At 44.7% G+C, this 18,556-nt stretch overlaps 1 protein-coding gene across 1 annotated transcript in view; it reads right to left on the reverse strand.

Annotated features, from left to right (window-relative positions):
• Positions 1-1,238: 1,238 nt before the first annotated feature.
• CCDC157 (coiled-coil domain containing 157) overlaps positions 1,239-18,556 on the reverse strand; it is a 45,556-nt gene continuing 28,238 nt past the window's right edge. The window contains exons 10-11 of the mRNA XM_044288516.1: positions 7,455-7,552; positions 1,239-2,623 (exon numbers count right to left, since the gene is read on the reverse strand). Coding sequence (XP_044144451.1) covers positions 2,437-2,623; positions 7,455-7,552 — 285 coding nt within the window. The 3' untranslated portion in view covers positions 1,239-2,436. The remainder of the gene's footprint in view (positions 2,624-7,454; positions 7,553-18,556) is intronic.

An 18,556-nucleotide genomic window follows, 5' to 3' on the forward strand; every position in this document is an offset into this window, starting at 1 on the left:
TACAAATTGGGCTACAGTGACAGATATTATTTTGCGGTTTCTTGGTTCCAGAAAACAGGTCACCTCCAAGACCACATAGGAGAAAAGATCTGCTTGACATGGTTTGTAAGACTTGGCAAGAAAAGGACTATTGTCTAATGTGAACGATGCTTATTACAAATGTGTTACATGACAAACTAGTATGGATTATCACTACGCGTCAGTCCCTTCCCTTACATCATATATTGTGGTGAACACTCAGCTAGCGCCGTCTCAGTTGGCATAAGGCTATAAAGAACATATCAAGCTTCTGATTACTCAATAGCCCAAATCCAGTTTTACAGATAGAAAATCAAACAAGTGCAAGGAAATGTGCCCGGTCAGGGTTTTCTCTGCCAGAATCCAGTAGAATCGAGCAGCAATGAGCAGGGAGTGGCCCACAGGATTTAACCATCCATAGAACATCTTTCTGTACACACATTTATTATAGGATGTGCTTGTACTTTTGTCTACACATCAAGCAGTTTTACTGAGGCTCCACTCTAGAGTCTTTACTGTCCCATTCAATGGCATTATGAATATTTGATAAGAATTGTTCTTTATCAGGAGATTTTTGCAGTGTATGGGGGGTGGGGGGGGGATGCTCATTTTTGCAGTTCTGATATATTTTTTAAAAAAGAGCTTCATTCTGCAAGAGGTTTTATGTAAAAAACAAGATTTTGTTGTTATTTTGTTGTCCTCCCGGTAGATAAGCCATCGCTAGAGGTGTCCAGCAGGGGCTTTCTTCTCTCTACCTACTAATGTATTATTATCCATATTGCCTTCTTTGCTGGCTGGATTCATTTTTCCATCACATTATAACACTGCTTATATCCAGGGGTTACGACCACCCTGCAATCCGTCAGCAATGGTTGTGCTTGCACACTATAGTACAAAGTGCTGGCCTCTCTAGTGGCTGAGACCATGAGAGTGCGCGTAGGGATGGCATGGACAGCAACTTTTGTCCTGGACGGGAGCTGCTGTGCATGTGAAACCATTGGAAACGAGCAGTGTATGATGTGATGGAAAATGAATGAATGCCAGCAAAGGAAGCAATATGGATAATAAGAATACATTAGTAAGGGCTCCTTCACACTTATGGCAGGACGGATCCGGCAGGCTCTGCGAAACAGCGGAAGGACTGATCCGACAGGGAGACCAGCCTGCCGGATCCGTCCTGCCGCAAGTGTGAAGGAGCCCTTAGTGCCTTGTATTAAAGAGGACCTTTCACCGGTCCCGACATTACAAGATAAGTACCTGGCAATGTAGGGCATGTTGAGGAGATGTCCTTGCCTTATTATTTTTTGCTATGTGCTGCCTCATTCCCCCGCTGTGCCGCCTCTTCTGGTTTACCGCTTTATATGTTAAATCCATACCAGGGAGGAGACTGTCGTGTTTCTCAGGGGACGTCTTCTTCTCCCTGGGGAGAAGGTGAGCTTTTATTTCTCCCTGGATGTGACACGCTCCGCTGCAAATGAACCGCGCCACAGCCAGAGAGAAGGACACGCTCCCTGAGAAACACGGCCGTCTCCTCCTCCAAGGCGGGAAACCAGAACGGGGACACAGCGGGAAACAGAGCAGCCCATCAGAAAAAAATAAGCGCAAGAAGATCTCCCCAACATTGTAATGTCAGGACCAGTGAAAGGTCCTCTTTAACTTTCTCTACATATTCAATATCATTTACCGAAGTGAGACAACCCCTTTAAATTTATAATACCTTTTAGTCCAAAAAGTGTCTAAAACAATAAATGTGGTGCAAAGCCTGTACGCCAGACTTCTGGGGCATATTGATTAGTAAATCTCCACTATGCAGTCTAGGCAGTGTGATATGTCAGCAGTGCACTGTCCATATTTCTTGTTGTCCAGGTGTAAGAACAGAAGAATAAAGAAAATGGAAGCACCCCGGCACCTAATGTATGACTATGATGGGGTCCATCGGATCTCCGTTATTCAGCCAGGCAAAGCAGGATCACATGCACTCCGCTCATTGATTTCCACAGAGTGAGAACGCTACCTCTCATAGCTCTGCTGCCGAACCTTATATTCTGTCTCATGTGTGTCCCTATAAAAGCATGACTGAAGTGGTCATGTAGCCAAACCACAAAGCAATGGTGCGAGGCAGCCGACAATATCGCAGGAAGGCCTCATGCACATGACCGTGGTGTGTTTTGCGGTCCTCAAATCGCGGATCCGCAAAACACGGATCGCTTTGCGAACAAGAATAGGACATGTTATATTTTTTTTTACAGGGGCCACGGAACGGAGCAACGGATGCGGACCAAAACATCCGTGTGCATAAGGCCGAAGGCTGTAATTCCAAACAGACACGTGATTCTGGCTTATATGAAAAACAATCAATGCATGCAGTAATCCCACCCGATACAATAAGATCTTTTGGGGGAATACTGTACATTTTAGTTACTTGCGATCTGAACTAGGGGTTCGGTTTCTCCCTTTCACTTGTCTGACACGAGCGAAAGCTGCTATGGGGGAGTTCTCAGGTGGGAAAGTAAGAAGGTTTAGAGAGTGAGGGGATCCTTTTCTTTCTTGAGACTTCATTGGGTACTTTTGGAGTGTTGCTGTATTCAGTTCGGGACTAGGAGGTCTACAGACAGCAAAGAGATAGATTTAAAAAAAAACGTTGCAAAATTAAGCAATAACACACAATAAAAAGACAAATCATAATTCCTAAACAAGTCTAAGGCCGTGTTAGGCTACTTTCACACCAGTGTTTTTACTGGATCCGGCAGAGTTCAGCAAAAACGCTTCCGTTACCGATAATATAACAGTCTGCATTCGTTATTAACGGATCCTGTTGTATTATCTTTAACATAGCCAAGACAGATCCGTCATGAACTCCACTGAAAGTCATGGGGGACGGATCTGTTTTCAATTGTGTCAAATACGTTTTGCTCCGTATCCCAGGACGGAAAGCAAACCACAGCATGCTGCGGTTTGCTCTCCGGTATGAGAACGGAACAGAATTCATTTTGGAGCACTCCGTTCTGTTCAGTTACGTTTTGTCCCCATTGACAATGAATGGGGACAAAAAGGAAGCGTTGATCTTTATAGGAAACCTGACATTCATTCTGTCAGACAACCTTGAAGTGACTAATGTGCTGTTAGCAATAACATAGAATATTCTCCTAGCTCGCAGTGATAATCACCAAGGGTAAATGCAGAAAACCATCATGATGAATGATAGCAACATTGGTGAAAATTGATTGCCCCATATAGGATAACTATCCCCATCATCTCTTGAATTGTTACATGTAAATTATCCTTCTCAAACTTGTCTTACAGTATGCTATTAGTTTAATCAGAACACAAAACAGAATCAATCCTATTACAATGATTCCAGGTGTAAATAGCCTAAGGCTACTTTCACACCAGCGTTTTTCCTGGATCCGATATGGATCAGCAAAAACGCTTCTGTCACGATAATACAACCGTCTGCATTATGAACGGATCCGGATGTATTATCTTTAATATAGCCATGACGGATCAGTCATGAACACCATTGAAAGTCAATGGGGGACAGATCCGTTTTCTATTGTGTCTGAGAAAACTGATCCGTCCCCATTGACTTACATTGCGAGTCATGACGGATCCGTCTTGCTCCGCACCACATCGCGGACAGAAAAACTCTGGTGCATTCCATTCAGTTCAGTTTTGCCCCCATTGGCAATGAATAGGGACAAAACTGAAGCGTTTTACCCCCCTACTGACGGATCTCATTAGCGGAAAGGGAAAGCGCAGGTGTGAAAGTAGCCTTAAAGGACTTTTCTATTTTTATTTATTTATTTCCAACTGAGAGTGTGATACTCAGCTTCTCCCTTCTCTGGTCTTCCAGTCCTCACCTATAAACTTCCAGATGGACAGGAGACAAGCCACCGCAGCGGCATATGTGACCCCGTCCGTCTTGACTGGAAGAGCCATGAAAATACCTCACTGAGGGCAGCGTAAAGTAGTGACCGACATGCTGATTTTAGCGGTGTGTCATACAGGAGTTGAAAGCAAGTGGTCGTCAAGAACTTAAATTATAATCATAGCCTGATGATTGGCGGTTCTCGCCAAAGTGAGAAAACTAAGGAGAACGGCGGGGAAAAATGGGGGATTATGAATAACCATGACTCTTTTTAAGCAGCCACGACTCTTTTCCAGGCACAGGGTGCGAAGATTGTGATGCTGTTTCTTGGCAAACTTTAGCTGAAATCAACACGTCCGTCACTACTTTTTGCTGCCCTCTGAGCGGGTTCCCTTTAGAAAGAAAAAGCAAGCTGTAACCCCCCTTTAAATGCTCCGGTATAACTAATGGGCACTGTACTCTGCGTCCTTTTCCTTGCAAGCTGCAGCACAGCAGGGATATGAGATCAACTTCTTTCAATTGCAGTTTGCATTTTGACACCCATTGTAGAGCTATTTATAATCTGATGGACAACTACACCCTCTTTACAATGGAGCCAGGTATGCGGTATTACTAATCCTGTATAAACATGAAAGGCTGTCTATACTGTCGTCACTAGCTGGATTACTTTTTTATCTTGCGTGTGGTATCCCATTCACACATGTATACTCTGACTTCCGACCCATTCAATTTAGAACTATCAAAAGAGCATATCTTAAAACGTCTAAGTGGGAAACAAATTGCCCCGGGGGGATGGGATAGCTGGGGAAGGGAAATGTAATAAAACAATAAAAGAAGCATTACTTACTGCTTGATCCACGCCTCTGCTCGGGTCCACCCTGCCGGCCCCTATACTTACGTGACCACTGCAGTATTCACCAAGTGCTGAGGCCAATGATTGGCTGCAGTAGTCACGTGTGTATATGGGCACAGCACCGCTGCAGCCAAGTAAATGGAGAGGCAGCGTTGGATCGGTGTGGTGAATGAACAGCTAAGTAATACTGCTTTTATTTTTTTTAGCATCCTACTTGAGCATTTTTTTGTCCAACTCAGACAACCCTTTTAAAGGGGTAATCCGATTTTGCAATTTTCAGCATCGATTGCTCATGCTCAGGACCCTGCCCTGTAGATGTGATGTCAGCCATGCTGCTGTGTCTTAGGATGGGGTATTTCCAGCAGGGCTTCAAGCAGGCTGCCATCAGAAATTTCAGGGCCCCATACAGGCAAACCTTGTGCCCCCCATTTTTATTCATACTGTTTACCAATCACCATAAATAATATGTTCACTATATTCTATGGGTTGTTATGATTACAGGGATACCAAATACTGTTTTGTGATATTTAATAAAAAAAATGTAAAATTATAAGGCCTCTTTCAGACGGGCGAGTATTCCGCACAGATGCGATGTGCGAGTTGAACGCATTGCACCTGCACTGAATCCCGAATCTGTGCGTTGCGTGAAAATCGCAGCATGCTCTATTTTGTGCGTTTTTCACGTAACGCAGGCCCCATAGAAATGAATGGGGTTGCGTGAAAATCGCAAGCATCCGCAAGCAAGTGCGGATGCGGTGCGATTTTCATGCACGGTTGCTAGGAGACGATCGGGTTGGAGACCCGATCATTATTATTTTCCCTTATAACATGTTTAAAGGGGAAAATAATAGCATTCTGAATACAGAATGCATAGTAAAATAGCACTGGAGGGGTTAAATAATAAAAAATAAAAAATTTTAACTCACCCTAATCCACTTGATCGCGCAGCCGGCATCTCTTCGGTCTGTCTTCCTTTGCTGTGTGCAGGAACAGGACCTGTGGTGACATCACTCCGGTCATCACATGGTCCATCACATGATCCATCACCATGGTAAAAGATCATGTGATGACCAGAGTGACGTCACCACAGGTCCTGTTCCTGCACACAGCAAAGGAAGACAGACAGAAGAGATGCCGGCTGCGCGATCAAGTGGATTAGGGTGAGTTAAAAAAAAAAATATATTATTTAACCCCTCCAGCGCTATTTTACTATGCATTCTGTATTCAGAATGCAATTATTTTCCCTTATAGCCATGTTATAAGGGAAAATAATACAATCTACAGAACACCGATCCTAAACATGCCGATTTTTCTCACGCGAGTGCAAAACGCATTACAATGTTTTGCACTCGCACGGAAAAATTGCGCATGTTTCCGCAACGCCCCCAAACTTTTTCCCGCAATGCCCGTCTGAAAGAGGCCTAAAAAAATCTTCACAGCCAAACTTTTCTATAGAGGAGTGGGTGAGGCAGCTGTTCACTGTACAGATGGTCTGGGGTTCATATCTCACTGAAACCTGAAAAATAATCCTTATAGTAAAAGTTATGGCAGAAAAACTGAATTTTTACTTTCCAGCTTTTTTTCTTTTATGATTTTGCAAGGTTATTAATTAAAGTTTTTGTAACATCCTTAGTATGAAATATCCCAAAACGATATTTGGTATCCCTGTAATCATAGCGAGCTGTACAATATAGTTAACATATTAATTATCATGATCGGTAGATGGCACATTTGTTCCCTTTCGTTTCAGTAATATATTATTAAGAAAATAGCTTTTTTTAACACAGAAAATCCAGCCCTTCCAACAGAGCATGTCTGTAGTGTAATGGCAACTCTTCTGCCTGACATACAGAAGGTCTGGAGCTAAAATCCTGATGAAGACCTGTTAAATGATTTCTTTAATAAAAGTCTATATGCTGGAAGAGGGCCCAACCCACATCCAACACAGCCATATTAATATTCATGGAAGTGAATACAAATGAGGCTGTCGGCCCTGTTTGGATCTATGATGTTCCAGCTGGGAGGGGAAGGAGAGGCAGAGACCTAATGCTACAGATACTTCCTTTGAGACTTGTGCTGGGATGTAAACACAGGGTGTGTGTCACAGATCACAATTCTGCTGGAGGAGTCAAAATGCACTGATATGACTTATAATGCAGCGAGGTTGACTGCTGATGTTATTTACTTTTTTGTGTAACTGGAAACCCCTTTTAAGGCCTCTTTCACACGGGCGTGTGCGCCCCGTGGTCGTGCTGCGGCCCGCAAAATGCACGAGCACACTCCGTGGGGCAGCCGCAGCGGATCGCGGACCCATTCACTTTAATGGGTCCACGATCTGGCCGTTCCGCAAAAAGATAGGACATGTCCTATCTTTTTGCGGAACGAAAGTACGGGACGAAATCCCACGGAAGCACTCCGTAGTGCTTCGGTAGGGTTCCGTCCCGTGCTTCCGTTCCGCACTATTCTGCATCTCCGGTTTTGCGGACCCATTGAAGTGAATGTGGAATGCCCGCGGAATGGCACCCGTGTATTGCGAATCTGAAAATGCGGTCCACAATACGGCAACGGAGCGCACACGCCCATGTGAAAGAGGCCTAAGACAGAGTGCAAAAATGATATACACTCTTTGGAAAAACTAGATTACTAATGAATCAACAGAGGAAAGCTCCCCATGAAATATGACATTTTCCAGAAGGCTAGTGATAGAATACTCACTTTGTTGTGCTACTTCTGCGGCTGCTTGGCAAAGAGGATTCGGGGGTCAAAGGCTCTACTGTGGCAGGAAGAGTCCAGAGCTGAGTTTGAGGGATTACCTATGATATAACAACTGGATGATAACATTTGTTTCAAAATGTGCGCAAAGTACTTAATATCATCACCAGAGCCAAGAGTGGCCATACAAATAGCAACTGCACGATACAACGGTGAAGGACTGTTGTAGTATACTTGTATGGTAAGGCCTCATGCACACGACAGTATGTATTTTGCGGTCCGCAAAAAACTGATCCACAAAAAATACAGATAACATCCATGTAAATTCTGTTTTTTTTGCGGAACAGAACAGCTGGCCCCTAATAGAACAGTCCTATCCTTGTCCGTAATGCGAAAGATAGTAGGACATGTTCTATATTTTTTGTGGAACGGACATACAGAAATTGAATGCACATGGAGTAACTTCCATTTTTTGGGGGGCAGACCAATTGAAATGAATGTTTCTGTATACGGTCCGCAAAAAAAAAAAAACAACGGAATGGACACGGAAAGAAAATACATTCATATGCATGTGCCCTAAGACTGATTACTGCAAATAATTGCTGCTGGTTTGGGCAACTGTTACAAGAATGTGTAACTGAATGAAAAAATGAATGACCAAACAAAACAAACAAGAAATGTGCATAATGAAATGACAAATGTGTGACTTATGGTTCCATTCCATAATTTGGCTGTTTATGATGCGGTTATGTTATTGTAATATTATCTTTAACCCCTTACCCCCGGAGGTTTTTTTGTTTTTTATTTTTCACTCACAGGGCCATAACTTTTTTATTATTCCGTTCACATAGCCGTATTATGGTTTTTTGGAGAACAAATTGTAATCAAATGGCACCATTTATAATATTGCATACAATTTAGCGGAAACAAAAACGCCATTCCGCCGCAATTTTATGGACATTCCCTATGCAGTAAAACTGACCTGTTAGGGCTCTTTTACACAAGCAGATGCCATGCGTGGAATCCGCTGCGTGTAAGAGTGCCAAGCCCCGTTCCGGACAGCAGAGACACGGAGAGTTAACATGACTGATAATGCTTCGTGCCTCACTGTGAACGTTTTACTACAAAACCACGGTGACAACCTTATCTCACTGTGATTTTGTAGTAAAAAGGTCACAGAGAGTCATGGAGCATTATCAATCATGTTGATGCTCCGTGTCTCTGCTGTCCGGAACGGGGCTTTGCACTCTTTCACGCAGCGGATTCCACGCACGGCATCCGCTCGTGTGAAAGAGCCCTTACCTTCATTCTCATATCAGTACGATTACGGCAATACCACATTTGTATAGTTTTTCTTCCGTTTTAATGCCTCATTCACAAGTCAGTGTTTTGGTCAGTGATTCCCATCAGTGATTGTGAGCCAAAACCAGGTGCGACTCTAAACACAGAACAGGTGCAGATCTTTCCCTTATACCTTCACACGACCATGCCGTGTTTTGCGCTCTGAAAATTGTGGATCCGCAAAACACGGATGCCGTCCGTGTGCCTTCCACAATTTGTGGAACAGAACGGACGCCCTTTATAGAAACGCCTCATAATTTTTGCAGGGCCACGGTACAGAGCAACGGATGCGGACAGTGAATGAACTGAATGGGTCTGCACCAGAGCCGCAAAAAATGCAGATCGGATGTGGAGCCAAACCACGGTCGTGTGAATGACCCCAATGTCTGTATAGCCTACACACTGGTTTGGGCTCACAATCACTGATAAAAATCACTGACTAATGGCTCATGCACACAAACGTATTTTCTTTCCGTGTCCATTTCATTTTTTTTTTGCGGACCGTATGCAGAACCATTCATTTCAATGGGTCCACAATAAAACAGAAGTTACTCCGTGTGTATTCCGTTTCCGTATGTCCTTTCCGCAAAAAAAAAATAGAGCATGTCCTATTATTGTCAGTATTATTGTCAGCATGGACTGCCTGAGGATGCGCCAAATTTATGACGAGGTAACTAAGTTCAAGAAATATCAAAGAAAGACACTTAAAATCACAGTTTTATTAGAATCATTTAAAAAAGGACCTGACCTTGCAGGTCACAATGGATGGCTATCACGGCCCTGATCAGTAGGTAAATACACAATTAAGAAAATCCAAAAAATAGAGAATGAGAAAACAATGGCTATGGATAGTGTAGAAAAAACGGAGGAGGGGGAGGGGGGTCCCTCTCCGGTGGGATGATTTTCCCTATAGAAACCCTATTATTCCCTTAGCCCGGAGAAAACCCCTGATGGTGGAGCCTCTCCGTCCTCGTACCTATCCTAATTCGCCCTAGTAGGCCCTAGTCATTGAGGTTTTCCCTTTTATCCCGACGTGTTTCCCCCAACTCGGGTTCCTCAGCGGGCCCATATGGGAAGGGTAGAAGGGCCAAAGATTCAATACAGAACTGATAAATCCTGATAGACTACATAAACAGACTGGCTATATTGATATCCACTAAGGGAGCTCAAGATATATCACATGTGGTTCCAGGCGATCCGGATAAAACAACTCCACCTAGGACACAAAGATTAAACTATGTCACAAAAGACACAACAAATGTGCAGTAGTGACAATTTGTTGTGCCACAGACCATTACTCACATGTGTAGGTCCCCAATGTTTGGCCAGGTCTCTGAGGGTGCCTGATGCTGCAGAGACATAAGATAGCCGAGGCTGGATTTAAATAGCGGGACATTGTGAGCCTTCCGCCTGCCGGAATGAACATTTCCGGCGGGTGGAACGTATCACTCCATGACGCCAACTATTTCCGGGTGCGCGGAACGCAGGCGCTACTTCCGGATCAATGGGACGCAGCGCTATGGGGCCATGGAACGCAGACGCTGCTATCGGGTATAAGGAGAGAAGGAGCAGGCGCAGAAACTGCTACTGATACCTCACGAGATATACGGGTGTGTGACTAAGACCTGGAGGGGCCTCGGCATTGGGGCGCCTTGCCACTCCCAAGCCCAGCCCATCAAACAGCTCCAGTTCTCAATGTGTCACAAGTATCACCCATCTCCCTCACTGCATTTCCATAATGAATGAGCAGATACAAATAGTAGGTGCCTCCTCTATCATTCTCCCAGTACCCTTACCAGGTACTGTATACACGCCTGATACATAAGGTCATAAAGAAAATGGGGCATGATACCATACACTGACCCAGTTAGCATCACATAAATAAATAGCTGTCCATAAGATCACAATGTCTCCCATCTCTCAATACCAGAAAAGATATTTTTTGTCTGAGAAAGGATAGCTATGTCTAGTGCCTCGGTGTCTCTAGTATTACATTTATGGAAGATAAAATATTCCTCCTTTACGCACTCTTTAATAACCAACTAATCTACTGCGGATGCACCCTTGATATATATGGATCCTGAAAAGACAATAGATCTACGTGGCAGGATAAATGCCACTATAGTCATTTTGGATGCTTCTCGCATCACTGGCTCAGGACTAACGATTACTGAAGACTGAAGCAATTAGAGAGAAAAAGAAAAACGGAAAAAGGAGGAAACGATAAACATAAAGTTCAAAATGTAATCTTCCATCTAAATAAAACAACTGAATGTCAGTCTCTCATTTAGCCCAATCAGGGATTGTAATCTAAATCTATGAATCCATTCGGATTCCTTCTGAAGGATTTTCTTGTCCCAATCCCCTTTTCTTGGCGATGGAGGAAGTACTTCCAAGACCGAGAATCTGAGGACCCGAGGATCACCTGCATGTTTCTTAATTAAATGGTTGGCTACAGGTGTGATGTTCTTTTTATAGATGTCATTAATGTCTTCACACACCCTTCTTCTCAATTCCCTAATTGTCTTCCCAGTGTAGTATTTCTGGCATGGGCATTGACAGATCTAGACAACACCTCTACTCTTACAGTTTACAAATTCACCTATTGAGAAAGTCTGATTCGTTGCAGAGTGTTGAGGGAAGTGTTAGATTTAAATATATATGTATATATGCATATACTGTATATTGGCCCTTTTATATGGGCCTGTCCAGGTGGAGTGGATATATACATAGAGATGTATGTATGCCCCCTTGGCAGCATGCATCTCTATGTGTATAATATATTTTATATGGGTGGGCTTATTGGTGTGTATATATATTTATGGATGTGCCCCAAACATCTATGAATATATATATATATATATATATATATATATGTATGTCTATGTATATATTCCCCCAGAAGATGTGTATATATATGTGTATGGATGTGCCACAAGCATCTATAAACATATCCTATACAACCTCTTTCTGCATCCCTGCAGGAGATGAGAATGTCACCAGATGGCTGGACAATTATGGTCCAGGGTCTGGTGACTTCAAAAGGCATAGGATCAATAGAGATCCAATGCCTTTTGGTTAACTATCTCCAGCTTTGCTGGGGATAGTTAACATAACAGAGAGAGGGAAGCAAACGTCCCTCCCTCTGTTATCTGCATACCTCCGATGCGATAATTATCGCGCCGCAGGGTATGCAGATGCGCTACAGGCGGAGGATCAAAGGATCCCCCCGCCTGGAAGCACACTCCGGGATGCGCGGGCACGTCATAGCACCGTGCCGGCCCATGTGTTCTTGCCTGCGGTGCGCATGCGCGCCACAGCTCGGGGGCGAGCGCCGCTGAACTTAAATAGTCCAGCGGCACTACGCTCAGGCAGTTCTTTCCAAGCCAAGCAGCTGGAGAGGATCATCCCCTGGAGAAACGAGCACCCCCTGGACAACGAGCAATATTGCGGCTGAGTATCATTATTATATCCCTGCATTAACCCTTTAGTATTATTCCCCTGCATTAACCCTTTAGTATTCCCTATACCACCAACGCCCCTGCATTAACCCTTATTCCCCTGCATTTATTTCCCTCATTATCACCCCTGCATTCCCTTGGTACCCCCTGCACAGATAACCCCTGCTCCCCTCGATTCTCCCCTGTTATACCTCCCCTGGTATAGCACCCCATCATTTACCCCTGATCTCCTGGAACCCCTTGATATTGTGTTTTATCCCTTGAACCCTGTAGGGACAGTGAGTAACTAGGCGGGTGGGTACATTGTGCTGTTATAGTGTGTTTATATATTATATTGCTGTGAGCTGCTATAAATATATATCTATTCCATTGATATAGATATATATAGTTATAAGCAAATATTATACGACTGTAACGTGTAGTGTTTTAATAAATACCTTTTATTTAAGCACAGTGTGTAGTCTTTTGTTGTAGTAGGCGCCGCAGCAATAGACACAGGTAGTTCAGTATAGAGTAAGGTAATCAGTAGTGTTTGCTTAATTGGTATGAATAGGCAGAGGCATCACTAGACGACTCACGCCTATTTATGAATATTAATTATTGAGATTGCATAAAGATCAATAATTAATATTCCCTTTAACACAGAGCATATAATTGTGTTTGATACGGAGATGAACTCACATGCTTTACATGCCCCGCAACGAAACATGTCTAAAGGTCTGTCCTGCGTTCCACAGGCCCGGAAATAGTTGGCGTCATGGAGCGTTGCGTTCCAGCCGCAGGAAATGTTCCGGCAGGCGGAAGGCTCACGATGTCCCGCTATTTAAATCCTTGTATACAGTACCTGGCGTGTATACAGTACCTGGTAAGGGTACTAGGAGGATGATAGAGGAGGCACCTACTATTTGTATCTGCTCATTCATTATGGAAATGTAGTGAGGGAGATGGGTGATACTTGTGACACATTGTGAACTGGAGCTGTTTGATGGGCTGGGCTTTGGAGTGGGAAGGCGCCCCAATGCCCAGGCCCCTCCAGGTCTTAGTCACACACCCGTATATCTCGTGAGGTATCAGTAGCAGTTTCTGCGCCTGCGCCTTCTCTTCACATACCCGATAGCAGCGCTCCGTCCCATGGATCCGGAAGCATCGTCTTTGTTCCATGGCCCCATAGCGCTGCGTCCCATAGATCCGTAAGTAGCACCTGTGTTCCACGGACCCGGAAATAGTTGGCGTCATGGAGTGATGCGTTCCACCCGCCAGAAATGTTCATTCCAGTGGGCGGAAGGCTCACAGTGACCCGGTATTTAAATCCAGCCTCGGATATCTTACGAGGATGGACAGGCTCCACCATCAGGGGTTGTCTCCAGGCTAAGGAAATAATAGGGTTTCTATGGGGAAAATCATCCCACTGGAGAAAGCCCCCCTCCTCCTCCTCCATTTTCTTCTACACTATCCATAGCCATTGTTTTCTCATTCTTTAATTTTTTGCATTTTCTTAATTGTGTATTTACCTACTGATCAGGGGCGTGATAGCCATCCATTGTGACCTGCAAGGTCAGGTCCTTTAAATGATTCTAATAAAACTTTGATTTTAAGGGTCTTTCTTTGATATTTCTTGAACTTAGTTAGGCTACTTTCACCAGGGCTGTTTCTAGGGGCGGGCGGGCCGGGCGGCAGGGGCGCCCTCTTGTCGTTTCTCTGCCGTGCGCCCTGGCTCCCTCCCTCTGAGATCTCGCCTGCCCTGCGACCTGCGCCCGAGTGCCGAGTCCTCTTCAGACAGTACGTACTACCGAGTCCAGTCACTCAGCTCCGGTACGTGCGGGCGGCACTTACTGACGTCACGCGCCTGCTCCTCCCACTAGGCGGTGCAGGCGCGTGACGTACAGTGAGTGTGTGAGCGCCACACTGCCTGCCTGTTACCGTCCTCCCTGTAGTGATGGGAAGTTCGGATCTTTGAGCTGAATCGGTTCATTTGAATCAGCTCATTCAAATGAACCGATTCAGGAATCGGATCTTCGGTTCACTTCATGAGCCGGCAGAGGCAAGTGAACTGAAGATCAATGCGCATGCTCAGCTCATCGAATCTTCAGTTCACTTGCTGAGTCGGCTCTCAAGTGAACCGAAGGTCAGGAGGGACTGGCTCCTGGCAAACACAGCTCTGCTGCAGTGGAGCAGACTGTGATAATTGCCTGAGAGTTTTAGTTAAAAGAATCGTGTCTACCCAATTTAATTAATGCTGAACAGGTGGGTTTTGTGGCTGGCAGGGAAGGTAGGATGAACACTGTTAGGATTGTGAATGTTCTACACCAAGCTAGGGAGAAATCCATTCCTTTGGTTCTCCTGGGGACAGACGCAGAAAAAGCGTTTGATCGTATTGATTGGCTTTTTATGCGTCTGGCCTTGGCTAAGTATGGGATTCCGCCCCAGTTCATTGCTGCCACAATGGCTATGTATGCTTCCCCCACGGCTAGAGTGATGGTTAACGGCACCCTATCTCCCAGCTTTACCATTGGCAACGGCACACGGCAATGAGTCTCTGACTCATTCGATTCTTTTAACTAATAGATTCTCTGAGTCCCTGCGACTCCCCCTGTGCTGGGAGTCAGTGCTGCGGCCTCTGATTGGTTGGAGGGCGGGGCTAGCGTCCACTGGCTGCCTCTGATTGGTTGGAGGGCAGGGCTATTACACTGGCTGCTGCTGCCTCTGTGCTGATCTGACTGAGCCGTTTCATTCGGATCAGCTCAGTCAGAGGAACCGACTCTTCCGGATCAGTGAACTGAATCGGTTCAAAAGAACGATTCGTTCATGATCCGGACATCACTACCTCCCTGAGCCCCTGAGCAGTGCTGATGCTGAAAAGAAGCCTGCTGTGAGGCGAGTGATGGTCTGGGGGGGGCATTAATTACAATGGGGGGCGGGGGCCACTGTGGGAGACATGAAAATGGGGGCCACTGTCACTGTGGGGGACATTAAGTTTAATAAGGATCACTATGGACATTATTTAGAATGGAGGCTGCTGTGGGTGTCATTACTCATTATAACTATAATGTCTGATAGGCCTAGTCCTGAGCTGAGTTAGGCTACTTTCACACTAGCGTTCGGGCGGATCCGTTCTGAACGGATCCGCCCATAATAATGCAGACGGAGGCTCCGTTCAGAACGGATCCGTCTGCATTATATTAGCTAAAAAAAGCTAAGTGTGAAAATAGCCTGGGACGGATCCGTCCAGACTTTCAATGTAAAGTCAATGGGGGACGGATCCGCTTGAAGATTGAGCCACATTGTGGCATCTTCAAACGGATCCGTCCCCATTGACTTACATTGTAAGTCTGGACGGATCCGCACGCCTCCGCACGGCCAGGCGGACACCCGAACGCTGCAAGCAGCGTTCAGCTGTCCGCCTGTCCGTGCGGAGGCGAGCGGAGCGGAGGCTGAACGCCGCCAGACTGATGCAGTCTGAGCGGATCCGCCTCCATTCAGACTGCATCAGGGCTGGACGGCTGCGTTCGGGTCCGCTCGTGAGCTCCTTCAAACGGAGCTCACGAACGGAAACCCGAACGCTAGTGTGAAAGCAGCCTTATATTACCCTGCCCATGCCCTGTATAATAATGTACCCATCCCTGATACCCCTTAGTTATATTACCCCGCTGGGTAAATTATTATACAGGGCAGGGTAATATAACTATAACTATCAGACGTCACATTATAGTTATAATGAGTAATGACACCCACAGCAGCCTCCATTCTAAATAATGTCCATAGTGATCCTTATTAAAAATAATGTCCCCCCACAGGCAGGCTCTGCAGGCGGCGCTCACTCACTGTACGTCATGCGCCGCGTGACGTACAGTGAGTGAGGTGAGCACCGCCGGCCACACTGCCTGCCTGTTACCGCCCGCCCGGAGCAGTGCTGATAAAAAAGCCTGCTGTGAGTGAGAGCCTGAGTCTGTGGGTCACTGGGTGCGTCACTGTGACCGTCCGTGCAATGTGGTTGAACATTTTTTACAATGTATTTCATCGAGCAGTTTTGAAGGGGGGGGGGGGGGGAGTTTTTTTGACACTCGCCCTGAGAGAAATTTTACCTAGAAACTGCACTGACTTTCACACTCGCGTTTTGGCTTTCCATTTGTGAGATCCGTTCAGGGCTCTCACAAGCGGTCCAAAACGGATCAGTTTTGCCCTAATGCATTCTGAATGGGAAAGGATCCGCTCAGAATGCATCAGTTTGCCTCCGTTCAGTCTCCATTCTGCTCTGGAGGTGGACACCAAAACACTGACTGCGCCAAATGTCCTGGCACACAATGTAAGTCAATGGGGACGGATCCGTTTTCACTGACACAATCTGGCATAATAGAAAACGGATCCGTCCCCCATTGACTTTCAATGGTGTTCAAGACTGCTCTGTCTTGGCAATGTTACAGATAATACAAATGGATGTGTTTTGAACAGATGCAGACGGTTGTTTTATGTGAACGGATCCGTCCATAGCGAATCCGCACAAAACGCGAATGTGAAAGTAGCCTTAACTTTGTAGATAAATGGAACCAATTCATATCTTTTTGTATATCAGTACATGTGGATGAATACATTTCTGACGAGACCTGCGCCTCATTATAAATTAGGTGCATCCCCCAGCAGAAAGTGCCAGTCTTGATAAATCTCCCCCTATGTTCCTATGGAGCCCTGACACAGACCTATCTGTGGCGGCCTGGGATCATTCAGGACTGAGACTACTGCACACACTATCCAGCTCCCTCAATCCCCACTAGGGGGAGACATTGCACTCCCGGGTTTTCTTAGCAGTCAGATGCCAAAGTCACATTATGGTGACATAGCAAAGGTTTTAATCTGTAGAGGTCTGAGTGCTGAGACCACTACCGATAACTAGGAGGGGGAGAAGCAAGCGTTCGTATAGTGCGCTCTCTCTCCTCGCTATAGTAGATGCAATCAAGATAGGCCCGTGGACTTTCTATTGAGCCTGTCTCCTGCAGCAAGGAGAAAGAAAGTGCTATGTGAGCGATTGGTGGGGATCTCAGCACTATATGCCACCATGACTTATCAAAAGTTTTTCCAAAGTTCAGCTAATTATGTACCATATAGTATATTCCATGTCCTCATTCAATTAGGCTCTTAAGACCCCTTTACACTGCTCAACTCAGCAGAAAGATTGTAGGAGAGGAAGCGTTCCATCACAGAGGAAGGCATTTTAGCCGAAACGTGCAACGGGGTACGTGGCTCTTCTGAGGCGGACACTACTGGTTTATGGGTATGTTATTCTATGGGAGGCTTTTGTAAAAGTGGTTGGTGCCTGCATATGCTATATGCTTTTAGTACATCTGTCCATTTGCTATATGTGATAGAAGGATTATTTGTTGCAATCCCTTTTCTATAGAGTTTGTGTTCACTAACAGTGGACACGGCCATTTAAGTGACTAATTTATATGTATGTATATATCTCTGCTTACGGCCCAATTCTAGGGTATTGATGGTTATTTCCTTCATGTTTACAGAGATATGCACTTGCACTTTGATACGACTTGGATATTTGTGTGATTTTTGTATACATCAGTAGACCTAGTGTGTATTTCAGCCAATTGTGGTTGTTTTTTTTATCGTCCTCCACCTACTGGTCTATTGTGTTATGTCCCCTCAGGTGTAGTCCACTTTTTTATCCGATGTATCACATCTAATATTTTATGACAATTATTCAATAAAGTATATCTATATTTTGCTACAAAAACCCTTTTAGTCTCAGTTTATCTTTGGTTCGTGTATGTTGATGTACACTGAGTGGGTACGTTATTTTAGAGTACTCTTTTCACATAGGATCACTATATGTGAACGTAAATCTATGTGTATTTTATGACCGATATTGTTAAATTTTCCCCTATACACAACCCAGTTCATGGCTAGTTAAAGAATAGGGTTGTTTCGATACCAAAATTTTGATTCGGTTGCGATACTCGATTCCATTCGATACCACGCGAAAAAAAACACCAAAAAAGCATCGTGCATTCAGCATTTTATCCTATTTTTTGGGGGGGCAAGGTGACTAAAAAAAATTGCAAATCGTGAGGGTTTTTTTTTTTCTGTTATGGCGTTCACCGTATAGGAGTTTTTTTTATATTTTAATAGTTTGAACTTTTTAGACGTGGCGATATGTAATATGTTTATTTATTGTTTATATATTTTATATGTGAAATTGGGAAAGGGGGCGATCTATACTTAATATTTTGGTGGGTTTTTTTTTACTTTTTTTTTATTTAATAACTATTGCCCTTAGGGACTAGAACCTGGGATCTT

The sequence above is a fragment of the Bufo gargarizans genome, chromosome 1 (genome assembly GCF_014858855.1).
Source record: "Bufo gargarizans isolate SCDJY-AF-19 chromosome 1, ASM1485885v1, whole genome shotgun sequence".
Taxonomy (NCBI): Eukaryota; Metazoa; Chordata; class Amphibia; order Anura; family Bufonidae; genus Bufo; species Bufo gargarizans.